This window comes from Miscanthus floridulus, chromosome 12, assembly GCF_019320115.1.
Source record: "Miscanthus floridulus cultivar M001 chromosome 12, ASM1932011v1, whole genome shotgun sequence".
NCBI lineage: Eukaryota > Viridiplantae > Streptophyta > Magnoliopsida > Poales > Poaceae > Miscanthus > Miscanthus floridulus.
The window spans coordinates 72,388,218-72,415,057 of NC_089591.1; the positions used below are offsets into that span (position 1 = coordinate 72,388,218).

The following is a 26,840-nucleotide window of genomic DNA, read 5'->3' on the forward strand; positions in this document are numbered from 1 at the left end:
AAAAAGTATATAAAGAAATTTTGTCAAGTTTCCGCTGCAAAGTTAAAGGTTTATTGTCTTCTAATTTGAAGAGCAGTTATAGTTATTCAGTAGATGATGAAAAGTTTATCCTCCAGTTAAAATTGGAACCAACAAAATTTTAATTGGAGGAATATTCGGTTGATAGTTAAGATAAATTATAATATTGTTATTTTCTGACCAACGTTGATGATAACAATATTATAAGTTTATTTATGAGTTTAAGTTTAAAGTTAAATTATGGTATTGTTATTTTCTGACCAACGTTGATGATAACAATATTATAATTCTATAAGTTTTATGTTTAAAGTTTAAATCTCTGATGAATTTTGCGTCAAAGTGATCAATTTTCAGAGAAAAGATAAAGATCAAGGAAAGCTCTTAAACTAGAGAAATGTATTTTCATGTTTCCGCTGCAATGAAGTTGATTGTCTTCTAATTAAATTCGAACCAATGTGAGAATTTAATTTTGAGGAGCAATTCTATGTTTTCAAGATTATTGAATTTCTATACGTTAATTCCATTTCTGCCCAACGGTGATGTGGAATTAATGTAGAAGAATGATGTTTTATTCTATTTCTGTCCAACGGTGATATAGAATAGAACATAAAGTTTTCAAAGTTTAATGAGCAATATTGTTGAATATTTTTTAGACAAAAGACCTCCATGCTTTCATCCTTGAAGGCAGAAAGAGAAATGAGCTGGGTACTTGTGACTCAGATGATGAAATGCCTAAGGGCAAGTTTTGTATGAAAGAATGCCATTAGTTAAGGGACTGTGTTCTCTTTAAAGAATGGCTTTAAAAGAAAAGAATTCTAGGATATTGATCCAAGAAAAGAGATAGATCAATGAGAGTCTTCATTGAGAAATGTCTTTTATGTACTCTCTGTGGAGAAGAATTTATTTTCAGTTTCACTTATGAGAGTTGTAAAAGTCATATACATATTTAATTTGACTAACATTGGATTAAACATGTGTGTTAAAAGAATATTCGGATTTATTTCTGAATTTGATGATTGAACACGAGCCAATCCTGGCAGTTATGTCCGTTCAAAGGAATATCTCGCATGGCGGGAAAAAGTTTATGATAGTACCCGCATGGTGGGAAAAGTTTGAGGAAATACCCGTATGGCGGGGTAAAGTTGGCATAGTACATATGTTAACCAATCCTGCATGACGGGAGAGTTTGGCATAGTACTTATCCCGCATGGCGAGAGAAGGATGTGATGACTCATGTGCTCTAAGTGTATCCCGCATATGGAGAGAAGTTTGAGGTAGCTTTTATGCTATCCTAGTATTGACCGTACACTTTGATTGTGTCATGGTCATTAAGTACTCAATGAGTTTAAGAACAAAAGAAAGTTGCATGTGAACCAAAAGATAAGAATGATATGCAAGTGTGACTTGCAGAAGTATTGATAATAATAGACTATGTTGAGTTTTGAAGTGTAATGAGAAAAATGTACTCCCATATGAATTTTGTTTGCATGATGTAATCATGTGGATGAAGTAAGTAATCAAAGTTTCCTCATTCACAAGAGTTCTGAATGTTTTCGAAATTGTGGTAGAAAAGTTCATACCATATTTCGAGAGGGAGAAATGTAGGATTAATTAAGAAAGACAATTAAGAAAGATACTTCCCCATACTTCAGATAATGCAATGCATACTATGCATTGAAGGTAAAAGTGATCTATAAAAGATGATTGTGATCGTTGAGGGAGTAAAACGGTCATAATAACGATACCCCTAAAGTAAAGAAATAGCTAAATTCCTAGACCTTTTTATAGTTCCGATGGAAAGATAGCATAGTCGGCTAGTATTCATACTGGACGAGTTCAGAGTTATCAAGGCGATGCTAAACGCGTCGTATGAGTTTTTTGACAGATTAAACCCAAAATAAGAAATTTAAAGATACACCATCTTTACAGAAGATGGAGTAATCTGGGGGAGCATGGTATGTAGATACCTAAGGCTTGAATAGAAGTGGGATTACATATCCACTACAGTGTTTTTAGAGCAACAAATTGCTTTATACATGCTGATGTTGTATGACATATACAACACCAGATGTTAGCTCTTAAAGAGGATGAATAAGTAAACAAAGATCTTGTGATACAGGAGGCTATAGAACAATTGCTTTTTGGCAATGAAGAGTAACAATAGCCCCATATGAAAGAAGTGCCACGAGGCCCTAGAAGGTCTCAAAGAATAAGAAAATCGTATATTTATGGTGACTAAGAAGTAAAAGTTAAGAAAGAAATTCAAATAGAGAGTGATTCCACCTCATTTGAAGAAGCCATGATAGGCGTTCACTCATCTAAATGGCAAGAAGCAAAGGAACATGAAATGAAATCGATAAATACCAACGATGTTTGGGACTTAGAAGAAATTCCTAATGGAGCCAAAACAGTAGGCTATAATGGGTCTACAAGACAAAGGTGACTCCAAAGGGAATATAGAAAGATATCGAAAGGGAATATGGAAAGCTATAAAGCGCCACTTGTGGTGAAATGATTTACATAAAGAGAAGGAATAGATTATAATGAGCATGCAAGGATTCTTTTAGAATCATAATGGTATTAGTGGCACATTACGATTTACAGTTACATCAGAAGGATGTAATTTGTATGGAAAAGTTTACATGGCATAACTCAACAGGTTTTGACGTGGAAGGAAAAGAACGTAAAGGGATGTTGCCTAAAGAAATCCATTTATGGATTAAAGTAAGCTTCAAGATAGTGGTTCTTGAAGTTTGACAGTACAATAAGAAAGTTTGGATTTAAAGGGAATGTAGAGGACAATTGTATTTATGCAAAGTTTAAACATGGGAAATTTATTTTCCTAATCCTGCATGTGGGTAGCACCTTACTCGCTAGTAGTGGTGTTAATCTACTGTTGGAGAAGAAGCAGTTCTTGTCCTCAAGTTTCAATGAGAATGGTCTTGGTAAAGCATCATTCGTTCCAGGAATTGGAACTTACCGAGATAAAAGGAAAAGGGGTATTAGAACTATCTCAAGTGTATACTTAGAGAAGATTCTAAAGAAATAAAGTATATATGTGAATAAACCTGCGCCTGTTCCTATAGTCAAGGGTAATAGTTTTCAGAACTTTCAGTGTTCCAAGAATAAATGTGAGATCGATCAAATGGACGTCCTATATGCTTCAGCTGTTGGAAGCTTACTGAATGCTTATAAGCAAGAACTTACCCTGACACAGTTTATGTATCCGGGATGTTTTTTGGCAGAAGTCCAATCCAGATATAGATCACTGGAATGGAGTTGAGAATATTTTGTAATTGTGCAAAGATTTGTAGGCCTCATGGTAAGTGAGAAAGAATAAGTACTCTCAAATAGTTGTGGGTACAAAAGTTAAATTTTGGCGAGATGTTTAGTGAAACCTAGATAGTAGCTAACACTCGCAGTTAGAGTTTTATTGTGGAAAAGCTCCAAAGAAACAGTTGTGGTGTCATCAAAGATGCATACCCATGGTATAGCTTGTTATGAGGCTTAAGGACAGGCGAAGTGGTTAAAAGAACTTACACCCGGAATTGATAATGGTATACAACAGCAATAACCATTTAAGTAGTTCGCTCCTATAACAACGGGTCAAGTGTGCTGCCAAACACATTGACGTTAAAGTTGTACGTTGTGAAGGAGAAAGTCCGGAATCATACTAAAAGTATTGAAAATATAAGTAACAAGCAAGTGCTTGCGGATCCACGTACAAAAGGCTTACCACACAGTGTGTTTGGAGAACACACAGTCGACATGGGTTTATGGTATAGCCTATGATTTCCGGACAACAAAGGGCCCAAAGTTAAAGAATCTGTTTCAGAACAGAGATGTGTATTGTAGCTGTTAAGTCTATCGGCGATTGACCGTGACGATGAAGCATGCTCTATGCACTAATCTGTGATGGAACAAATAAAAGTGAAAATGATTAAAGTCAAAGTTTAAAGTTAAAGTATGAGTTGAGATCAAGGGGGAGAATGTTGGTTTGATCTCCCAACCACAGTGGCCCAACGGCCACTTGGGCCTTGACCTCGCGCCCTGATTGGGGGCGCCCAGTCCATCTATGGCTGGCGGGCCCCCGTCACACTGCGCATTAAATAGAGGTGGGGTCGGCGGCTCTCAGTACGAGGTTCGCCTGAGCCGTACGCCCACCTAGAAACCCTACTCCGATCTAACAGAGGGGCGCAGCCATTGACGGGAAGCACCGCCGCCGCCACGCCACTGCCTCCACCACCGCCGGTCTCCACCGCTACTCCGACCGTCGCTGCCATGCGCAGATCTTCATCGATGAACCAGCGAAGGCAGGGAGCTCCTCCCACGGTCAGAGGCTTCTACTCTCTCTCTGTCTCCTACTCCCGAATGAAGCTCTAGGTGTATTTGATTCAACTGATAAAGAAATCACCACTGGATCCGCAACTAGATGATCCAAAATAACTAACATATCCCAATAGCATAGAAGAAAGAGTGGATGATATGGGTCTAAATCTCATAGAAAGCTTACCCATTCTAAAAGATAAGCCATGTCTTCGTCAAGCCTGTTATCATAGTTTGGCCTTCCAGCTACAATCTCCAACATGACCACACCAAAAGCGAAAACATCAACTTTCTCAGTCATATGACCTCTCATGGCGTACTCAGGTGCAAGATAGCCACTTCACAGAAGACAAAGAACATTCCATTATCTCACAAACTAATGGAAGTAATGACTAAACACAAATGGAGACAAGAAGGATATGTACTTACAATGTACCGGCAACTATTGTGCTGACATGTGTCTTCTTGTCATCATAAAGTTTGGCAAGGCCAAAATCTGAGATCTTAGGGTTGAAATTGGCGTCAAGTAAGACATTGCTGGCCTTTATGTCTCTATGCACAACACGAATGCTAGACTCTTCATGGAGATAAGCAAGTCCTCTTGCAATGCCCAAGCATACTTCATAACGCGTTCGCCAATCCAGGTTCAATCTTCCACTTCCTGCCAATGAAGGATTATGATATCTGATTTAAATTAGAATTCTGGACTAGTCATTGTGACATCAAATTGAATGAAATGTTGGTACCGAACAATGCTTTATCAAGGCTTCCATTCTCCATGTACTCATAAACCAACAATGGTTTATTGCCCTCAAGGCAGCAACCATACAACTTCACGAGATTACGGTGTTGCACTCATGAAATAGTCTCTATTTCGGCTATGAATTGCTTCTTCCCTTGGCTAGATGTTTTAGATAGTTGTTTCACCGCCACCGCACTGTTATCGGTCAATTTACCCTGCCAAAAGGTGGCATTATTTTTGAAAGGTGAGTTTTTGGCAAAGCATTGCAAACAACATCATGTAATGGATAAAATGAACTATAGTCCTGACTCTCATTCTATTGACCATGTGCATAAATTAGGAACCAACAAAAAATGGAAAAGAATGGGGGATGTCCTAGATTTGTATTTGTTGATATATTAATAAAATAATTGGAGAAGAATATATGTTCAATTAAAAATAGATTTTACATTACCCTATGTAGAATTGAACTAAAAAAAGTCTAGTCAATTTTGCATAATGATTTTGTTGTTCACTACTTGTCTTCATTAATAAAAAAAAAATTCATAGCAAATTCAAGTGCATATGTACTATAGATGAACTAACCTTATAAACTGACCCATACCCCCCTTCGCCAAGAAGGTTACTGGAACTAAAATTTTCAACAGCAGTCCTTAGTTCACCATAACTGTAGCTAAATACGTTGGGTCTTCCAACAATGCTGCAGAGCTCTGCAGGCACCACATATTGTAAGTATATATGTAGGTAAGAAAAATCTTTTGGTGGGTCAAAAAAATTCAGGTCAGTCTAGCGTATCATCTACCTTGCTGATACAATGATTTTTGTCTCCTTTTGTGCCTCCACATATAGAGTCCAACAAGTACTAGTCCTAAAACTGCTGCACCAACCATGACTCCAATAATTACACCTGTTTTACTACTCTTCTTCGGTGCAACTGTAGGAGAATCATCAAAAAGCGCATTTTTAGAAAATATTATCTTACATCAAATCAATATAATGGTATTTGGCTTCTACTTACGTGTTTATGAACTTTCATTCATTTTTAGTTTTAATCATCTATACTCATGTATTAGTAATTTTATATGCATTTCTTGACCCCTTGCAAATTATCAAGAATTATTAAAACCATGATTTGTGGCTAAAGGAAATACCCAGAGTTGCACTCAAAGCTGATATTGTAGGCCCGTAGTAGCCTTGACTAGGGATGCAACAAGTGCCTTTGCCAGCCCAAAAGAGGTGAATCTCAAGGAAGTTTCTAGTGACCGGAACAATGTATTCCTTCTTAACACTAGTGTAAGATCTCCCGCTTGCTGCCTTCCTTATGTCAAAGTTCTGCTCTTTACGCTCGCCCTATACCAAAAGGAAAAAAAAAAAGAAAAAAATGTCTTGATCATCTCATAAGGTAAAAACGCAAGTGCAAGTTATCAGCACAACTCAAACCTACCTGCACAAAGATATCAAAAACCCTTTTGCCTAAACTCTTCCAAGTACGTGAATCTTCATAGCCAAACTCTGCAAACTGAAGCGTGACTGTATAATTTCCATTCCGAAGTCCAATACCATAGTATCTTAAAGATGATGGTGACATCCTTGCTGTCTTGAACAATTCTGAATCTGAGGTATTCTGAAACTGCCCTGAGCTACTGATTATGTAACTTCCACATGGTCCTGCATCCATGAATTTCCCGACATTGCTCACACCCCATCCTGGTGCTCCTGTAACATAATAGGATGCAGCTCCAAGATTGCCACTATCAGGTTGATACATAATATTTCCTGTAGAGCCAGATATATTGTTCCCGCAGTCCACAGCAAAGGAGGAAGCTGCAAGCAAGTTAAATTGCTTAAAACCAGTTTCTATTTAGAGAAGTAGGCACGCATATCTGAGAGCAAAGTTGTGACTGGGTGTTGGCGTGTTTCATTATTTCTAAATCTTCTCTTCTTAACGTATTTAGGAAAAAAAAGAGGTGTAAGCTCACATTGTGGAGAGTGGAGAAAGCAGGGTGTGTTTCGCTGGAGGCACTCTAGCCCTGAAGGCAAGACACTGGATAGTGCAGCAGTCAAACATTGACATTTTGAATCCAAAATTTGAGTTGGGAGAACCTAATACAGCACATGAGTACTTTGATGAGCTATCTGGATATATAAGCTGACCTGTTATTGGAGTTGCTGCTCGAGAAATTGTTTGCCACCAAATTCCTATGAAGATGAACAAAAAGTAAAAGGCGCCATTTGTAATAGCAAAATGTTTTTTTGAAGTTAAGCATGAACTAAGTTATGGAATGCGTAATTTGATTCAAGTTTGTAACTTAAGCTGCTAGGTTTTTCGAGAAAAAAACTTAAGCTGCTAGGTAAAAAACTTGTTTCTTCAAAGATCCTGATTCCTGAATCAAATCTTGCTTAGATAATATAAACTAAATGCACCAAAGTAGATTTTCATATGTATAGGAATTCAAAATGTCAGTTTGTTAATGTATTTATATGATATATAAGCCTATTGATCTATGTTGGGTTTGGATTTGGTTCAGTCGTCTCAGAACTAAACACTTACAATTGCAAACTTGGACTAGCCCAAGAAGGTAAGTCTCCTGAGAGCTGGTTGTAGAGAAGTCCCTATGCAAAAATAGGGAAACATTATAGATACAGGTCCTCCTGATTTGTTTCACAATGAAATTGGGCCACATTATTGACATACAAGATTCTAAGAGAAGGTCCTATAGAGCTTGGAAGGCTTCCTGAAAGGCTATTATTTCCAAGAAATCTGGTCAGAACAAATTTGCCAACATTAGCTAGATAACTTATGGATGATTTCAATTCCTAGAAATAGTCACCGGAAAGGCAAGAAAAACCATACATGATGTTCAGAAAATTCAGATTCAGCAGAGCCTGTGGTACCTGGCCTGTCATATCATTGAAACTCAAATCTCTGAAGTAGTAAAGAAAACAACATGAGGAAAACATTTCATTAAACAATGCATGATCTACAACAAGTTATTAAACCATCTTGATAAATCACACTTGACTGGAGCTAGGAAGAAACATAAGCCTTACAGTAATTGTAGTGCTTCAAACCGTGAAAAATTTACTGATGCTAGACTATCAGATATCCTGCAATTCCTCAAAACTCTACAATAATAAAACATGTGACAATCTTAAGAGTCAACAACTTATGCACTACATCAGATTTCGATTTGTAGTTTGAGTTATTAAACGAATTGGCAAATTATTTATACAAGGTATTCAAAGATGTCATGTTATTGATGAAAGCCAATGCAGAACTCCCATTTATGATGTCACCGATTCTCCTGCAGTACATAAATAAATAATTATTTTCTGTTTTACAACCTTCATATTTAAGAAGGATACTTATATAGTTTTTTCCTTCTGCAATCATGTTATCGATGAAAGCTAGTAAAACCATCAGTAGTCACTTACAAATTTGTCAGTTGGACAAGATTAGAAAGAGTGGATGGAAGTGGACCTTGAAATGAATTGCCTTGAAACCGTCTGCAAAACTATAATTGTCATGACTAGTAAATAAAGAAGGGACACGTCATTAGAAAAAAGATTTACTCCATCCATCCCAACAATAATGCAATTCTAGATTTCAGACAAGTGAAACTTTCCTAAGTTTGACCAAGTTCATAGGAAAAAACATCAAAATTTATGTCTCCAATTAGGTTTACTATGAAAATATATTCCATAATTAATCTAATGATACTTACTTGGTATCGTAAATATTAGTATTTTTTTGTATAGACTTGGTCAACTTAAAATTGTTTTACTCGGGAACTGAGAATTGCATTCTTTTTGGGATGGAGGGAGTATGTAGCTAGAAATATGATTTGTGGCATAAAGAAATGATAATATTAGAAAATACTATTTCAAAGATAACTAATAGTACTTGTAATTTATCTAGGAATATCATCATAATATCATGAATAGTGAAAGGAATAAGTTGCAATGTTTTATTAAATGATAGACAACCTCATATCTGACCTTAAAATAAATTTGGGTAAAGTACATGGACATCCCCTTTACTTGTTTAGTGTTGGAAATCACTCCCTCTCTTTCTTCAATGTTTGTCACAAATACACACTAGGAAATCACTCCGTCTCTTTTCAGTGTTTATCACAAACACACACTAGGAAATCACTCCCGTTGTCTCTCTCTTTTTTGGTTGATGCAAATCTTTCAGCCCTCATCATTTTCTCATATATATAGCTGATATACGAGCTCATGATATCCTCCTAATCACTGCAGTCATAAATCCTATGATTGCCTATTATTCTCCTTTACTACTACCTGGAAATCTGCTAGTACTATAAAGACTGCACCTAGACACAATGAACCTGGTCACATGCATGGACACACAAGACTATAACAAATATTTAGGAGGACTTTTTGTTTATGTCCCTAAACTTATGAAGTGTTTCATTAGCGACCAAAATCTAATCCCTTTATCTGGCAATACTGACCATGTGTGCGGCCATCATGGATACTGGTTTGCGGGTCCATAATTTGGTGCTCCTACATTACCTCTCTTGTTTCTTCCTCCCTCCCTCCATGATTATGCCTATCCAATGGGTCTCAGTAGAACTTTTTGTTCATTTATTAACTATTATAGCGAACATGGACCTTAAGCTACGTGCTTTGTAATTTTGGTGATTATTAGGACTAATACATTCTTATCATTCACATGGTTTATAGGTCCTAAGGAGGAAGAGAAGGAGGAGGACAATGAGGAGGGAAAAATAAAGCAGGAGAATTGGGTAGTCCATTGAAGATATAAATACACAAGCGCCGAAGCATGTGGTGTGCCTTTACATTCCTTGAGTAGCTTGACAAGCTAGTTGATAGGATTGGCTCTATGTTACATACTTTTTTGTGGTGGTTAAAATCATTAGATAAGCTACAAATGCATACCTAGATAAAATTATTTAGGTTTACCTTGAGCAAAGCTTTTACTGGACCCAAGGTTAGTTTTAAGGGGTCCAGTTGACCCTCCCTTTCTTCGGACATAAGTTCCCTTCAACTATTTGAATGCCCTATGTTTGGTTTTGGTAATTGAGTGGCAACTAGTGGACTAACCTTTGTCATGAGTAATGATTGAGCTAGGTGATGTCCACACCAAGGGTTGAGCAAGGCATACATGGAGGTGATGAAGGAGGCCACAAGTTGATCAAGTGCTCAACATTTGGAAAAGAAGAAAGAGAAACAAAACCCTATGGATTGAAGGTGAAGATATAAGATAGGGTGTTTGTTTTGCCGGTCAAGACGCAATAGAGTATATGATCGGTTTAGGATAGATAACTATACTATTAAGAGGGGAGCTCTCAAGTTGATATGGTTATCTAGTGCCACTAGGTGTTATTCAACTGAATATGCATAACACTTAGTGATGTGGTGAGGTGCAAGTGAAAAGTCTTTCAAAATGCTTGGAAAATGCTAACTCACACACATGAAATGTTGGAACACTTGGTGAAGTTGAGCATATTTGAAAAGGCTTTGAAAAATCAAGTTTGGCGGGCTGTTTGGACTGACATTGGATTGTTCTGACGGTACCCTAAGTGGTAGCAACGGAATATATGCTACATGTACACAACACATGCAGAGAACACTACTACAGGAATCTTAACCGTGGCGGGTAAAAGAGGTTAACCGAAGCGGGCAAAGCCAACCGTCTCGGTGCAAAGGTCACGGTTAATCTGAGGCAGGCAGCTTTACGCAACCAAGGCGGTTGTCTTACTTTGTCCGCCTCAGTTAAGATTTTAACCGAGGCGATTGGCTAAAGCCTCCCGCCTCGGTTAAAACATTAACCGAGGCGGCTGTTATTAAGTGCCCGCCTCCGTTAATAATTTCCAGATTAAAAAATGCTTTTTTTTAGATTTGAATTTGAATTTGAATTTAAATGCTCAGTTAACCAATACATTAGGCATCATAGGCAATGGCATTTGCATTGTGACAAAAAAAGCATCACAGGCAGCATTTAATCAAAACTGGCAAATTGAAACAAAAAACGCATCACAGGCATCATAGGCACGGGGACAAGAACATCACAGGCAGTGTACCAGGGAAGGTGTAGCCACGGAAGATGGAGTCGAGGGAGAAGCCGAGGAAGACGGAGCCAGCGGAGATTCTCGGCGCAGAGGAGGGAGCACACGTCGGCACTGGACGGCGGCGGTGCTATGGTTCGGTGGAGACTCGGGCTGATCTCCTCGGTGCAGGGCGGATCTCCTCAGCACGCGGGACGATGACGGGGGCGCGGGGCGAATCTCCTCGACGCGGGATGACGACGGGGGGCGTTGGGCGGCTGGCCGGAGAGGAAGACGGCGCAACGGATCTAGGGTTCGTGGCACCCTGGCGGATGGTGAGATGGAGCTCTCGAGGCTGGGGCTGCGGCAGAGCTCCGGGCTCTTGATGGCGGGGGCGGTTGCCGGAGCGCACGAGGTCGGGGGCGGGGGCGGGGGTGGAGGAGCTCGGCGACGGCGATGGCGGCGGCGGCGGAAAAATTAGGCAGCCCTTCGGGGTCGATTTGAAACCGGCGAAGGACTTAGAAAAATTCGGGGGAGAGGAGGGGGTATATATAGACAACGATTTGAAACCGGTGAAGGACTTAGAAAAATCGGGCAGCCCTTCGGGGTCGATTTGCCCGCCATGGTTAATAGTTACCGAGGTGGTCGCTTTAGGGTGCCTGCCACGGTTAATCATTAACCGAGGCGATCAACTTAGGATGACCGCCACGGTTAATATTAACCGAGGCGGGTGACTTAGGGTGCCCGCCTCGGTTAAGATTTTGCATTTTTAACATTTGTCCTCATGCTTGTGATTCAAGGTGTGTGTGTGTGTGTGTGTGTGTGTGTGTGTGTGTGTGTGTGTGTGTGTGTGTGTGTATATATATATATATATATATATATATATATATATATATATATATATATATATATATAGAGAGAGAGAGAGAGAGAGAGAACTACTACCCTGTAGTTGGCTACGAAATAACTTATTCTGTAGCCACTTTTTGAGTTACGATAATTACTATGTTAATTTACTGAGGTTATAGTAACTCCTTGCTAAGTGGTTTACTATAAGGTTACGATAAATATCGTCATATGTTATAGTAACCTAACTATCGTAAATATGTATTGACACTATCATAAATTAGTATATAAAATTATCGTAAATGAAGATAGCTACAGAATAACTTATTTTGTAGCTAGCTACTAAATATACTCTCCCTATATATAGAACTATACACACACACACATTAATTCGTTTATTACATATATATATATATACATATATATATATATATACATATATATATATACATATATATATATATGTAATAAATGAATTAAAATTAGAAGAAAAAACTAGATGCATTTTTTAAAACGAAACAGGCACGAGACTTGCCAGTTATATATTAAAAAGAAGAATCAAACCTAGATGGACACACAAAAAATACAACAATCCGAAAGGGCCAAACAACAAAACAACAAGAACAAAATAAAAGAAACAAAAGAAACTGCGAATGCATGGTCGATATATACCCATGTGGTTTCGTTTGTGATGAATGATTGTCAACGTGAATAGCGCTTTGGGTTGAGTTGTTGAACTAACCGAGGCGTGGAGTTTAGGTTGTGCAAGATGTCTCTTACTTGTGGTGTGGAGCTCGGAGACAGTGGTCGACGACGAAGGTGAAGGTCAAGCGGTTTCGTGCCAATGGACCAGGAGCGGCGAAGGATAGATACCGAGGCTTGGACCGAGGGACCGGAGAGGCCAAGGGACTGACCGTGAGTGGCTGACACCTAGGGTCATCGACAAGTGCAAGAGTACATGAGAAGTGGACCGTGTTGACCAAGTCAAGACGGTGGATGGGCAAGTCAAGTAGAGGCGATGGAGGACTGGAAGGGCGATCCAGTCTCCGACCGGAAGGCCTGGCTAAGGAGGAACGACGCTCGCTTCTGACTCCGACCTGCCTCTCCGACCGGAAGGCCTGGCCAAGGAGGAACGACGCAAGCTTCCGACTCTGGCCCGCCTCTCCGACCGGAAGGTCTGGCCAAGGAGGGACGACGCTCGCCTCGGACTCCGGCCCGCCTCTCCGACTGGAAGGCCTGTCCAAGGAGGGACGATGCTCGCTTCCGACTTCGACTCGTCTCTCCGACCGGAAGGACACCGAACCTCTGCTTACAGCTCTTCTCCGACCGTCGCAGTCGGAGCCGACTGGGAAACAACCGAACGGGGACGCCCGCTCGGTAAGGACCCAAAGAGTCAGGCGGAGCAAGTAAGGCAGGACGCTGAAGTCAAACCGTAATACCAAGGACCGTACCCTGCACACCTGCAGGACAATACTGTCAGGTCATGTAAGAAGGGTGCTCCGCAACCTTCCAGATGTGTCAGAACACGAACAGTGTTATGGGCGCCGACATTTGTCTTACAGTATGGTAGGCGCCGACATTGGCCATACCAGAAGAACACGATGGAACCAACCACATGCATCAGGGCATCAACAATATTGTAGGCACCAACGAACCGTCTCGTACCCAATGGCGTGGGCAACAAGACTAGGTAGCGCACACTCTCTCTTGTAAAGCCGCCACCTTCATCTATAAAAGGGGATGGGCTCTCTCTAAAAAGATGACGATTCCAACGAACAATAGACGGATCACTCCGATTCTCTCTGCTTGGCTCTAGAACTCCAAAGCCAAACAAAGCATACGTTCGAACACTTAGCGCACATCGGAGCTCCCGTCACTCTTTGCCCTTCGGTCCGGAGTCCGACCGGACCTCTGATACCCCCATCTTACTCCCTCTCATTTGTAACCCCACAGCAAACTTCGAGCACCTGGGCTCAGGAATAAAGTCACCGACCGATTCAAACTGGACGTAGGGCACGTTGCCTGAACCAGTATAAACCCTGTGTCATTGAGTGCTAGGCCACATCCGATCACAACGTACGATAAAACTACAAATATTTACGTTTGGTCACTTTTCGCACCGACAAGACAATTAATTGATTATACTAGTAATTTATCAAGAATTAGCACCACATCGGTAGGAATACTAAAAAAAAGTATTATTTCCTAAAAGATGACCTTAAATAAATATAAATAGAATTTGCAATCATAGAAAAATAAACTTCATGCCATCTCTTTTAGAGATCACGTTGAGCCACGGGGTTCAAAATAAAGTCCATACTTTAGCCACACCAAAGTTTTGCTAAATGGATGGCTTGAGTTATTTAATTGTAATACATGTAGATGATGCTACTTTTAGAGAAGTATCAAAATTATATGAAAACTACTATAACTTGTAACAACACAACCAAATTATGTTTACTAGTCTCAGTTAGGAGATAATTTCAAATGATGAAGGTTAATAAGACATCTTACAAATCTGTTAAATTACTCCATCTCCCAATATAATTTGGTATTCGTCCAGTAAAATCATTATCCGATGCGCACCTGAACACAATGTGGATAACAAATAACATTGAGTGGCATAGAACAATACTATTGGCAAAATGTGTATAATAGTCATACAATATTTTCATTCTTGTAAGTTTGGAAAACGATGATGGTATTGGACCACCTAAGCCAGCACTGTCAATATACCTGCAATTAAGAGGGGAACAAATTAAATGTCACACATTAACATGGAGCATAATCATCCATGAAAAAACATAAACATGGTTCGCCAGAAGTAATGGTCATAATACGCACAGTTGCTCCAGTTTAACCAGGTTACCCAATTCAGAAGGTAGGGAACCAGTTAAGTTGTTCGTGCTTAAACTTCTGAAATCACACAAATAATAACACCAGGTTAGTAGCATTAAATTTGTGGTTCAAATTTTCTTATCTTGGAAGCATGACGATAACTAGTAGAATAAATGAAGATGTAATTTTGTTTCCTCTTGAATAGATAAAACTTGAGGTAGTTTGAGGCCAAGTTAAATTGTCCTGCATTTAATTTGTTGATGATTACACACTTGAATATGTTCTGGTATGTACATGAACATAAGTTAAACTGAGGACATGTAAATTTTGTACTTTCGAATCTAGTAGAAACATATTTCTAATCAAATTGGTCATGACACTACATAGTACAATTCTTACAGGATTACGAGATTCACAAGATTTCCCAGCTCCTTTGGAATAGTTCCCCATAGTGCATTGCTAGAAAGAGACCTTGTATGTTGAACGGAGAAAGTTTAGATTTCGATGTTACTCAAAACATGGTGTAATTTTAAGTTCTAAATCTATCTCACATCTGCTGCATAGCCGTCAATTCCCCAAGGAACGGCGGCACAGGCCCTGTTAAGTAATTGTGCTGTAAATTCCTGAAACAACATCAAAACCGATCAAATAATAATAAAATAGATTGGCTTAGTAGAAAAATAAAGCTAATTTTAAGTTGGGTATGACAATGGACCATTATGAGCTTAAGAACACATTTTTCAGTTACTTGCATTGCAAAGCATGTGGGAAATACTTAAGGACACATTTTTCAGTTAATTGCAAAGCATACGTGAAATGATAGTCGCGCCACTGTAACAGATAAGTAGATAACCATAATAGCCAAATTGAAACTGGTACCATCCGATAAAAGCCTAAAAGCACTGCTAGAGAAATATGACAGCGTAATGGCAAATATAGGACGCAGAAACTTCTTAATGTCAAACAAACATGACCTTGGGGAGAAATAAAGTTGAGAGTTCATACAAAGTTGTCAAGTGCGTGAGGTTCCTCAGCTCTTCAGGTATAGGACCAACCACATTCAATTTGAACATTTTTCTGCAGTAACAAGAGTGAAGCAACCATTAGCTCGTACCCTCACGATTTTGCCTTTTAATGTTGTTTGTCAGACAAACACCATGAGGTCAGCATGGACACCACAATTTTGCTCAGCAGGAACACCCAACCTCAGGAGGGGAAACCATCGAATACTCAGTTCCGTGGAACTTGTATAGATAGGATCGGAAAAGAGCTAGTGAGACACTTACAGCTCGATGATGTGGCAGATGGTGTTGTTCTGGTCGGAGCAGTCGCACTTGATGCCCGGGTTCATGTTGGCGGCGTAGATGGATGTGCCGTCCGTGGCCGCGCCGACGCACGGGTCGCCGGTGAACCATGGCGGCCACACCTGCAGCCCGAGCTTGGAAAACACCACGTTCAGCGCCTTCGCTACAAATGACAGTACACCAGAAACACAACGACGAATATTATATGTATTATGGTAAGCAAGTTTTCGATCTAGACCATGTTTATTTGTAATCTTTTTTGCAAAATTAGATTGCTACTAGTGGCTCAATGGTAATGTGTCAGGACTTTGAGAGGAGTGCCGCCTAGCCTGGTGCTCTCTTATTATTGGTCCCACTCCCACATAGCGCCGAGAAAACTATATACCTGCTCCAGTCACAAATAAGTGACGTTTTGGTTTAATCTCGAGTTATCCTTTCAACTTCGACTACAAGGGCTTGTTAGGAACGTCGGAAAACTTTCTAGTTTATAGTTCCTACGTTTTTTTTAATCCACTGTCAGCCTGTTCGTTTGGCTGTGGCTCGTCGTAAACGATCGTAAATTTTCAGCCGGAATAGTATTTTTCTCTCACACAAACCAGCCAGCAATACTTCTTCACGAACCAGCAACGATACGAACCAACCAACCGAACAGGCTGGTGTTTGGTTCTGAATATTTTGATGGGACACCTATTTGGTTGGCCATCTCACCCTCACCCCTGCCCTAGTCTCAGGCAGAGAGCAGGAGAAACCAAACACAGCAGATTAAAACAGAGATGAGACTCCAAAAGCAAATCAAAGGTAGCTGCTGATGTCGTTATGAATAACAGAGACTCCATCGAGCTGATTTTTCGAGGAAGCGAGTTGAGAGGCTTCCCAGCAAAAAGAAAAAGAGTAGAAAAAAAAAAGCGAAAGGCAAACCATCGGCTCGAGATAGGAGATCCCTTTTTATTGCAAAAAAGAAAACGAATACTCCTAGGAAATGGACTCATCGATTACCTTCAGTTGGATCTGTCCTCTTGGTTGCTACTTGCTGAGCTCCGGCCGATGCGACTAGAAGAAACAGCAGCAGCATGGAGAGAACAGGGCCAGGGACGCAGCAAGAGCTCCATTTTGAACTCATCACCATCTCCCTCTATCTGCTCTCCTCTCACTTAGCTCGGCCGTCAAATGATCTGATTTTCAGTCAGTCAGTCAGAGACTTCACTTGTACTGTAGGAGTAGGAGAACTGGAGAAGTGGAGAAGCTGTCAGAGATCCAAGCCTCCAACTCCAAGCACGCACGCGGCCATGCAGGCCTTGACCCTGATCCAGCTTGCAAGTAACAAGTCGCATGTTGCAGACCTTACACATACATCGACCTACGTAACTAACCATTATTTGATTCGCATGCGAAACTCGCACTGCATACGTTGAGATCCACGTACGGCTTCGAAAAATCATCAGACGCGGCACAGCCTAAAAATATGTGCAGGAAGGAACTGAGAATCCCTTCCATGGTCCATGGACCCTTGGTAACCTGCATTCTCACGTGAAACATAACTTTCCCGACGGCTTTTCAACTTTCTTTGAATTGACTAGCAAGAAAGAAAGTAGTAATGAACTGTAAGTTAGCTAGAACCAAGAGGCACTGTGCGTGTCTGTCCATCCAATCGCATAAATTTGAAAAATCTCTCATACACATCCAGAATAAAAAAAAAACTGCACCGTTTCCAAATCAAAGAGCATTTCAAGTAAACAACCCGTGGCTTGGCTTCACTCACAATCACAGATACTGATCTGAACAAGAATCTGCTGCATGGCCGTCATCGGCCTTCATCGATGACAGAGCTCAGGAACGACCTCGTCGGCGTGGATGACCGATGACATGGTCTCCACCCCGGGGCCCGAGCTCGATTGCCCTCTGGTGTTCATCTGCCACTCGGTGATGTAGCTGGGTTTCGTCACTGCCTCCGCCACCTCTCTGTCTCCCGTGAGCATCAACACCACCCTCGACATGGACGGCCGCTGGCGGGGCGAGCTCTGGATGCAGAGGAGGCCAACGCGGATGGCGCGGAGCACCTCGTCGCTGTTGAATTCCATGAGCCTGGCGTCCACAACGTCCAAGGGATGATCTTCCTCGTAATGTTGCCAAACCTGAAAGTGGACGAGTGGGATTATAATAACTTCACTGATGTTTTAATTTAACTTCACTAAACGTCGTCCAAAGGATAACTTGTTCTGCTATATAGCAGAAAAAAAGAAACAATCACATATTTTAATTTAATTTCACGAAGCTACAACGATCTCTGCGTAACAAAATCAAGTAACTATTCTTTTACATAACTTTTGATAAAAAAAGGGTTGGCTCCCTTTAATTTTTTAGACCTATTTGCACGAAGTCACGTCTGATGAAAAGTGCACAAAAGTTACAGGGAAAAAAAATCATAAGCATGCGAACTGAGGGTGTATAAGTAACTATAATTATGTGAAATTGATCTGTAAAATTATATTTCTTTGGTAGTTAGGTACAAATAGTTATAGTTACGAAAGTAACTCTTATTTCTTTGGATAATTAAGGTCCGAATACAATGAAAATAAGTAAGGATACTTATTTTGCAAGAATAAGATCAACAAAAGGCCCTCATGCTAAAGTTTAATGCTTTATGTTAGCCTTTTTGGATAATATCAAGGTGCTGACGAAAAAAATGTTTCATGCTACATGCATATTATGAACGTACGTGTTCTACGTGATGATGGATGTATAGCATCCATTTTATGTTACAAAAATCTTTTATATATTTCAGCAACATGGATTCTAGAATGTTTGCACACATGACCCAACATCTTCCGCACATGATATTCATTGATCCACCTCGTGGTTTTCCCCACCTGTCCCTTCGTTCTTTCCGCTTACTCCCTCCGCCCCCGAAAAAATGTAATTTTAGGTTTTAGGAAAGACAAACTTTTGTAAATTTTACTAAGTTTATAGAAAAATTATCAATATTTATGTTTCTAATTAGGTATACTAAAAAAATATATTCCATAAGCAATGCAATGATACTTATTCAGAATAATAAGTGTTAGTATTTTTTGTACAAATTTGGTCAAACTTAAAATTATTTGTCTCATCGAGAAGTGAGAATTTCATTCTTTTTTGGACGGAGGGAATACCTATCAGCACGAATCTTAGTGTAAATGAATGGTCTCAATAATTATGTGCACATGTGAATGTGAAAGTATACCACTAGGGAAGAGCACTGTAGGAAACAACTATAGTTGGGTTCACATCTCCTTTCCCAGACCCTCTCCATTTTTTCTCACCCTCCTCCCACTTTGTTCTTTCCATGGGGCTCAAACTTGGTAGGGGCTTCGGCCACCTAATCCCATGTTGCATCCACCCTTGGCTGCAACTAGAATTCTTTATAGAGATCTTGTCATTAGGGAGCATGTTTTTTTCATAATTAATTGAGTGTCAAAATGGTGTGTGTTGGATTGAATATCTTTCGAGTGCACGTAAACTTTAATAATTTAAATCCAAGCCATAAATTTAATGTAGATTTTCCCAATAGCACATAAGAACATAGCTCTATATGTTATAGTGCGCTTACCCATTCTAAAAGATAAGCCATGTCTTCATCAAGCCTGTCATCATGGTTTGGCCTTCCAGATATAATCTCCAACATTACCACGCCAAAAGCAAAGACATCAACTTTCTCAGTCATATGGCCCCTCATGGCGTACTCAGGGGCAAGATAGCCACTTCATGGAATTGAAGAGAAAAAAGACTATCATTTGCTCACAGGTTAGTGAAAAGTAATGAAAGCACAAAATGGGCAAGATGGGTGCTTACAATGTACCAGCAACTTTTGTGCTAACATGTGTTTTTTTGTCATCATAAAGTTTGGCGAGCCCGAAATCCGAGATCTTAGGGTTGAGATTGGTGTCAAGTAAGACATTGCTTGCCTTTATGTCCCTATGCACAACACGGATGCTAGACTCCTGGTGCAGATAAGCTAGCCCTCTTGCAATGCCCAAGCATATTTTGTAGCGTGTTGACCAATCTAGTGTCATTCTTCCACTTCCTGTAAATGAAGGTTTATTTATATAACAAACATGCATGGACTAGCCATAGCCACATCAAATTAAATGAAATGGTTTACCGAACAATGCTTTATCAAGGCTTCCATTCTCCATGTACTCATAAACCAATAGTGGTTTATTGCCCTCAAGGCAGCAACCATACAACTTCACAAGATTACGGTGTTGCACTTGGGAAATAGTTTCTACTTCAGCTACAAATTGCCTCTTCCCTTGGCGAGATGTTTCAGATAGTTGTTTCACTGCCACCATGCTGCCATCAGTAAACTGACCCTACCAGAAGGTAGCATTTTTTTTAGAAGGCGAGTTCTAGGATCCACATTATAGAATAATATCATGTAATGGACAAAATGAACTAGACTACCCACTTTTATTTTATTGACCATGTGTAAAACATAGAAAACAAAAAATGGAAATAGAAGTAAATGTTCGTGATTTGTATGTGTTGATATCAGAACTAAAATTGGAGAAGTATGTAATAGGAAGAAAATGGAATTTACATATTACCCAAACTATAGTTGAGGTAAAACAAGTCTAGCATTTTTACATAATGAAAACAAAGTTGGACTTATCTGTCGTGTCAAAAAAAATTGCAAAAAACTGACATCCATGCGCACTATAGTTTAACTAACCTTATAAACTGTCCCGTATCCTCCTTCACCAAGAAGGTTACAAGAACTAAAATTTTCAACAGCGGTCCTTAGTTCACAATAGCTGTAATTGAATACATTAGGTCGTCCAACAATGTTGTGGAGCTCTGCAAACACCATAGAAAATAAGTTAATGTAAGTTCAATCTTTTATGGGTTTAGTAATTATGACAACCTAGTGTATCATCTACCTGCTTGCTGCTTTGATGGTACTTTTTTTCTTTTGTGCCACCACACATAGAGTGCAGCAAATACCGATGCTAAAACTGTTGCACCAACGACAATTCCGACAATTAGAACTATTTCACTACCCTTCTTCGGTGTAGCTACAGGAGACAAACCTGTCAAAAAAGCCCATTTGTTGAAAATATTTGCTAATAACCAATCAAAATAACTGATATTTGGCTTCTATGTTAAGCGTTTTATGAATTTTCACTCAATTTTTGAATCATTACTAGTTCTCATAGAAGAAATCATATATGCAGTTGTTGATCCAAAAGGAAATTATCTAGATATCATTAAAATTATGATTTAAGTTTAAGGAAATACTTGCACTCAAAGCTGATATTGCTGGCCCATAGTAGCCTTGATTAGGGATGCAACAAGTGCCCTTGCCAGCCCAAAAGAGATGAATCTCAAGGAAGTTTCTAGTGATAGGAACTATATACTGCTTCTTAACAACAGTGTTAGATTTCCCGCCTGCTGCCTTCCTTATGTCAAAGTTCTGCTCCTTCCTCTCACCCTACACCAATACCAAGAGGAAAATCACGACTAACTTATAGGCTAAAATCCAAAGTTGTTAATGATGTGCATGATAATTGCTTTGGAACCTACCTGGAGATAGATATCAAAAACCCTTCTACCTAAACTCTTCCAAGTTGGTGAGTCTTCAAAGTCAAATTCTGCAAATTGAAGTGTGATTGTATAGTTTCCATTCTCAAGTCCAATACCATAGTATCTTAAAGACGATGGGGACATCCTTGCTGTTTGGAACAGTTCTGAATCTTGAGTATTATGGAATGGATATACGTTGTTGTTGATTATGTACCCACTATTTGATGATCCATTCACAAATGTCCCAACATTACTAACACCCCATGTTTGTGCTCCTGTAACATAATAGGATGCTGCTCCAAGACTAGCATCATCAGGCTGATACATGGAGTTATCTGAGCCCAATATAGATCTTCTACTCCCACAATCCACCGCAAAGGAGGAAACTAGAAAAGTTAAATTATTTAGTATTAGTGTTAACTCATTAAATTTGTCTAGTGTTACTCATGTAGGTTCATGCTTCAAATTGCAAAGAAAACTTACGTTGTGGAGAGCCAAGAAAGCAAGTTGTGTTTCTCTGAAGGCACTCCACCCCAAAAGGCAAGGTGGTACTGTAGCAATTGACAGTTCGAATCCAAAATGTGAGCTCTAAGAACAAAATAGATGTGTTTGAGGAGTTCTAGGTTCTATTGGAAAATGAACTAACCTATTATTAGATTTGTTGGTTATGAAATTGTTTGCCACCAAATTCCTGCGTAGAATGAAACATTAAACAAATGAAGGCATTGTTCATACTTCTATAGCAAAAATTATTTTTTCCATTTAGAAAAATAAAGGTGCACTAGAAAAAAAAAACTGATGTCAATTAATTCTACTTCTTCGATGATATTGAAACATAGGTGGCCTAGAAATGCGACACCTTATATAAGTCACATGCACCAGAAGAAGCTTTTTTCAGATGTATCACAAATCAAAATGCTAAGCCTAATAAGCTAGGCTAAACTTAGATTCTCATTCAAACATAACAATAATTGGACTGGACTTATTTTGGTCGAGTCATCAATAGAGTTACATAACCTAGCACTTACACTTGCAAGTTCTGACTAGCCCAAGAAGGAAAGCTTCCTGAGAGCTGGTTGTAAGAAAAGTCTCTAGATGAAAAGATAGGGGCAAGGTTATAAATAAACACCATCACACTTTTATTTCACAAATGAAATTGAACCACAATGGCATACATGTTTGTAACAGAAGATCTTATAGAGCTTGGAAGGCTCCCCGAAAGGCTGTTATTCCCAAGAAATCTGATAAGAACAAATTTTTGGCATTAGAAAGATAACTAATTAATGTCTAGAGCCTAGAAATAAGTATTGGAAGGCAATAAGAACCATACAAGGAGTTGAGCGAATTTAGATTCAGCAGTGCTTGTGGTACTTCCCCTGTGATGTTGTTGAAGCTCAAATCCCTGTTACATTGACATAAATGAGCATGAGCAAGGGAAAGGAGTCATATACAATTCATAATCCATAGTAGTTCATTAAAGTATCTTGCACGCTAAAAATGCACTTGACTGGAGTTTGGAAGCAAAAGAAACCCTTACAGTATGTTTAATTTTGTAAGCTGTGAAAAGTTTACTGATGTCAGGCTATCAGATATCTTGCAATTCCTCAAAATTCTGCAATGGAACATCTCATACTTTTAGGGTTTACCATCTGGGTCGCACAACATTAAACACCAAGATGTAGTTTGAGTCATTAAATGAATGACAAATTATGCATACAAGGTGGTCAAAGATGTCATGTCATTGATGAATGCTAGCGAAGAACTTCCATTTACTATTTCACCAATTTGCCTGCACCATAGAAATAGATAATTCAGTCTTCCCACTAGCTTGCGACCCTTAATATTTAGCTACTGTTGTCATCAGAAATCACTTACAAGCTTCTCAGTTGGACAAGATTAGATAGAGAGGTTGGAATTGGACCTTGAAAAGAATTTCCTTGAAACCCTCTACAAAATTATAACTCCCGTTACTATTTTTGAAGCACCATTTGCTTGCAAGTGGATTGACTTGCCGACTACTACCTAGTATAGAAACAATGAAGATTACATTTATTTTCTATGAAAAAGTGTGAAAAACATTTATGTAGCTATGATATATTTTTTTAAATAACCACTTCATAGATTACTAATAACATTATTAATTTATAAAAAATTGTAATAACATGTACAAAATGTGTTTACTATTTCTAGTTAAGAAATAACTACAGATAGTAAAGGTTAACGAAAAAAATTCTTGCATCTCTTCTAAATTACTCCAGCTCCCAATGTAATCTGGTATTTGTCCAGTAAAGTCATTGTCCGATGCGCGCCTGAACACAAAGAGGGGTAAAATATAAGATTGAGTAGCAAAGAATAATATCAATGACACAATCAACTTTATAGGCATACATTTTCCTCATTCTTGTAAGCTTAGAATATGATGATGGTATAGGACCACTTAAGCCAGCACTATCAATATACCTGCAATTTTAAGAGATAAAAGAATTAGAGAACACATTAAACATGCAGCATAATCATGCAAGAAAAAGAGAGAGAAAAGGTACAGATTAAAGGGTGTCCATAACTAGTCAAAATACGCACAGTTCCTCAAGTTTAACCAGGTTCCCTAATTCAGAAGGAAGGGAGCCATTTAAGCTGTTCGTGGCTAAACACCTGAAATCCCACAAAAAAATGTCAGTATAGAACAAAATTTGTGACTAGAATTTCCCTAAAGCATGAGGCTATACGTACTAGCAGCACAACTACTATTCCCAATTAATAGTGGGTTCACTGGAAGGAATGAAGATGCATTTTTTCTCTTGAATAGTATAAACGTGAGATCTTTCTCGCATGGATTCTCAAACTAAACTGTTGTTTAGATAATTAGTTGATGATTAAACACTTGAATAAATTCAGGCATGTGGACAAAAGCTAAATTGAGATTTATAAATTTTGCAATTAGGAATTTAGTAGAGACCTTTACTAAAAACATGAAAAAGCGTCATGCCACTATGAAAGACATTTCTTACAGGAATGTGAGATTCACAAGGTTCCCAAGCTCCTTTGGAACAGGTCCAGATAATGCATTGCCACAAAGAGACCTTGTATATTGAAGGGAGAAAGTTTAAAAGATTCAATGTTAGTCAAAACATGCGATGGGCTAATGTTAGGTTCTAAATCTCACATGTACCGCAAAGAAGTCAATTCGCCTAGGAACGATGGTATCGGCCCTGTTAAGTAATTTTGTTGTAAATTCCTGAAACAAACATCAGATCATGTACCAGCGAAAATGGATTGTGGCATCAGTAGGTGTTGTTCAAAGAAAATTTAAACCTTATTAGATATAACATTGGACTATATATTAAGTATGAGAGCATATGAATGGAGAGCGAGGTCTTGCCTCTTGCAGCAGCATATACAGTGAGAAATGGCAGGAAAGAAAAGAACAAACGATAGCAATAAATTATTGCAACTAAATAAACAATCTTATTGTTTGGTTCAGATTATGGCTAGATAGTCGAGAGTTCATACAAATACGTCAAGTGCGTCAGGTTCCTCAGCTCTTCTGGTATATGACCAACAACATCTAATGCGTACATTTTCCTGCAGCAACAAGAGTGAAGCACCCATCAATTTCCCACCAACGAGAAATAGGCAAAATTCGCAGGAATAAGCACGCACTTGAACAAGCATGCGACTAGCTAGTGCCGCGGTGGCGGCGCGCGTACCGACAGGAAGATCGAGTCAGACACTTACAAGCTGGTGACGTGGCAGACAGTGTTGTTCTGGTCCGCGCAGTCGCACCTGATGCCCGGGTTCAAGTTTGGGATGCTGTCCATGTCAGTGCCGTTCGTGGCAGCGCCGGTGCAAGGGTCGCCACTGATGTTCCATGCGGGCGACGCCGTCTGCCGGAGCTTGACGAAGACCGCCTTCAACGCGCTCGCTGCAAGCAAACGACACACCGAAAACATGGATATGCGATCACGTCACAAACCGTTGCATTGCCAGCAAAAGGCAAAGTATATTTATCATTCCCCGGCCGTATCAATACGCTACCTCCGTCCTAATGGGTAATGTATCAATCAAGATTCTGAAAGTGCCTAGCTCGGTGCTTTTTCTTCTTTAATTATTTACACCCAAATTTCTTCGCAGAGAAAAAAGAAAAAAATACTCCGAAATTATTCCTCCATGTAGGATGAGGCAATGAGGTTGTTTGTCCTTGTATAAGTGGAAATAGACTTACGTACCTTCAATTGGATCTGTCCTTGTGGTTGGTGTTTGCTGAGCTCCGGTCGATGCGTTTAGAAGAACCAGCAGCAGCATGGAGAGCACAGGGGAACGGAGGCAAGTGACCCATTTTGAGCTCATCTCCCTCGTCGCCCTTCTGAGGACGCCTCCAACGAGATTGTGTTCTGGCGTCACTCCGCGTTGTGGAGTGCCGTCTTATACTCGATGCAACATCTCTATTCCAAGTGGGATTGTATATTGGAAGGTGGGAGATGAACGGTGATGATCAGCATCCTTGATTTATTCATACTTGCATGTTATTTTCAGTGCCACATACTGAACACGCTTTTGAAAACGACGGGACAACTCTAAAGTGGACATGTCGTATGTAGTCTCACTACATAAATGGGGACTTTCACTAAACATGAAGCGGTTAGTTTGGTCCATGAATGTTTTTTCTTGTTACTTTGTTTGCTCTTTGAGAACTTGTTGTTATTAGTCAGAGACTGCACTTGTAATAAGGGATGGTTAATTGCATGACTTATTTAGAGATCAGAATCAAAAAATTCGTCTAGTAAAAAAAAAAATCAATTGACTCTGGAGCGATCGGTCGTGGGCACGTTCCAAGTCAATTATTGCATCTTGCAAGGAGTAGTATATATACATCCTGACATCTAACCAGTAGCAGTAACCAACCATGAACCATATCATATTAGTTCCGATCCAAAACGCCCACTAGTGGCCCAACTTCCTCTCAGTTTCACAATGCATGCGTGGTTGCATAGTACTTGCGTGCAATTGGAAAAGCACCGGGCCACCGGTCAAGAAAGTACGCTCACTCAGGTTGCTAGTGGCCTGGAAGCAACTGAGCAAGTGCACATCAGCAACAATATTATTTTTTAACAAAATAACATTTGGACTGGCACAGATCATTAATTGACAAATACTAGCATGGCCCAAATTTTT

The 26,840-nt window shown here is 39.5% G+C and overlaps 3 protein-coding genes across 4 annotated transcripts in view; all 3 read right to left on the minus strand.

The window, feature by feature from the left end:
- LOC136497466 (probable LRR receptor-like serine/threonine-protein kinase At1g56140) overlaps window positions 1–25,970 on the minus strand; it is a 30,678-nt gene extending 4,708 nt beyond the window's left edge. Inside the window, exons 1-23 of the mRNA XM_066493274.1 lie at window positions 25,895–25,970; window positions 25,404–25,590; window positions 25,179–25,250; window positions 24,832–24,903; window positions 24,677–24,748; window positions 24,249–24,320; window positions 24,057–24,128; window positions 23,906–23,977; window positions 23,544–23,615; window positions 23,386–23,457; window positions 23,206–23,280; window positions 22,999–23,070; window positions 22,844–22,909; window positions 22,697–22,759; window positions 22,327–22,359; window positions 22,152–22,216; window positions 21,669–22,054; window positions 21,384–21,576; window positions 21,026–21,175; window positions 20,818–20,942; window positions 20,248–20,458; window positions 19,938–20,169; window positions 4,532–4,682 (exon numbers count right to left, since the gene is read on the minus strand). Of these exons, the coding sequence (XP_066349371.1) occupies window positions 4,532–4,682; window positions 19,938–20,169; window positions 20,248–20,458; window positions 20,818–20,942; window positions 21,026–21,175; window positions 21,384–21,576; window positions 21,669–22,054; window positions 22,152–22,216; window positions 22,327–22,359; window positions 22,697–22,759; window positions 22,844–22,909; window positions 22,999–23,070; window positions 23,206–23,280; window positions 23,386–23,457; window positions 23,544–23,615; window positions 23,906–23,977; window positions 24,057–24,128; window positions 24,249–24,320; window positions 24,677–24,748; window positions 24,832–24,903; window positions 25,179–25,250; window positions 25,404–25,590; window positions 25,895–25,970 (2,661 nt within the window). The remainder of the gene's footprint in view (window positions 1–4,531; window positions 4,683–19,937; window positions 20,170–20,247; window positions 20,459–20,817; window positions 20,943–21,025; window positions 21,176–21,383; window positions 21,577–21,668; window positions 22,055–22,151; window positions 22,217–22,326; window positions 22,360–22,696; window positions 22,760–22,843; window positions 22,910–22,998; window positions 23,071–23,205; window positions 23,281–23,385; window positions 23,458–23,543; window positions 23,616–23,905; window positions 23,978–24,056; window positions 24,129–24,248; window positions 24,321–24,676; window positions 24,749–24,831; window positions 24,904–25,178; window positions 25,251–25,403; window positions 25,591–25,894) is intronic.
- Window positions 4,868–10,754, minus strand: LOC136497467 (probable LRR receptor-like serine/threonine-protein kinase At1g56140). Of its 2 annotated transcripts, XM_066493275.1 has the most exons (12): window positions 8,522–10,754; window positions 8,320–8,391; window positions 8,138–8,212; window positions 7,941–8,012; window positions 7,241–7,285; window positions 7,066–7,130; window positions 6,531–6,910; window positions 6,238–6,436; window positions 5,889–6,020; window positions 5,672–5,796; window positions 5,091–5,301; window positions 4,868–5,005 (listed from the first exon to the last, which is right to left on the minus strand). In XM_066493275.1, exons 2-11 carry the CDS (start codon window positions 8,337–8,339, stop codon window positions 5,200–5,202), a joined length of 1,215 nt encoding a protein of 404 aa, XP_066349372.1. In that variant the 5' UTR covers window positions 8,340–8,391; window positions 8,522–10,754; the 3' UTR covers window positions 4,868–5,005; window positions 5,091–5,199. The 2 variants fall into 2 exon arrangements, with proteins under 2 accessions (XP_066349372.1, XP_066349373.1); XM_066493276.1 differs by lacking the exons at window positions 4,868–5,005; window positions 5,672–5,796; window positions 5,889–6,020 and having other exon boundaries at window positions 5,169–5,301.
- Window positions 14,478–17,914, minus strand: LOC136498257 (probable LRR receptor-like serine/threonine-protein kinase At1g56130). Its single transcript, XM_066494200.1, has 8 exons — window positions 17,869–17,914; window positions 16,092–16,272; window positions 15,811–15,882; window positions 15,357–15,428; window positions 15,205–15,276; window positions 14,812–14,883; window positions 14,632–14,703; window positions 14,478–14,553 (listed from the first exon to the last, which is right to left on the minus strand). Exons 1-8 carry the CDS (start codon window positions 17,912–17,914, stop codon window positions 14,478–14,480), a joined length of 663 nt encoding a protein of 220 aa, XP_066350297.1.
- Window positions 25,971–26,840: the final 870 nt, after the last annotated feature.

Excerpts from the sequence above, each read along its gene's own strand:
- LOC136497467 (XM_066493275.1), bottom strand. The coding sequence starts at position 8,339 with ATGACATCTTTGAATACCTT. Across the intron at positions 6,911-7,065 it reads CTTTCTCCACTCTCCACAAT|CTTCCTCCTTTGCTGTGGAC; the intron begins GTGAGCTTACAC and ends ACTTGCTTGCAG. Across the intron at positions 5,302-5,671 it reads GGTATGGGTCAGTTTATAAG|GGTAAATTGACCGATAACAG; the intron begins GTTAGTTCATCT and ends ACCTTTTGGCAG.
- LOC136498257 (XM_066494200.1), bottom strand. The coding sequence starts at position 17,914 with ATGACGGCCATGCAGCAGATTCTTGTTCAGATCAGTATCTGTGATT. Across the intron at positions 15,429-15,810 it reads CTCACGCACTTGACAACTTT|GAATTTACAGCACAATTACT; the intron begins GTATGAACTCTC and ends ATGTTGTTTCAG. Across the intron at positions 15,277-15,356 it reads TTGACGGCTATGCAGCAGAT|GTCTCTTTCTAGCAATGCAC; the intron begins GTGAGATAGATT and ends TCAACATACAAG.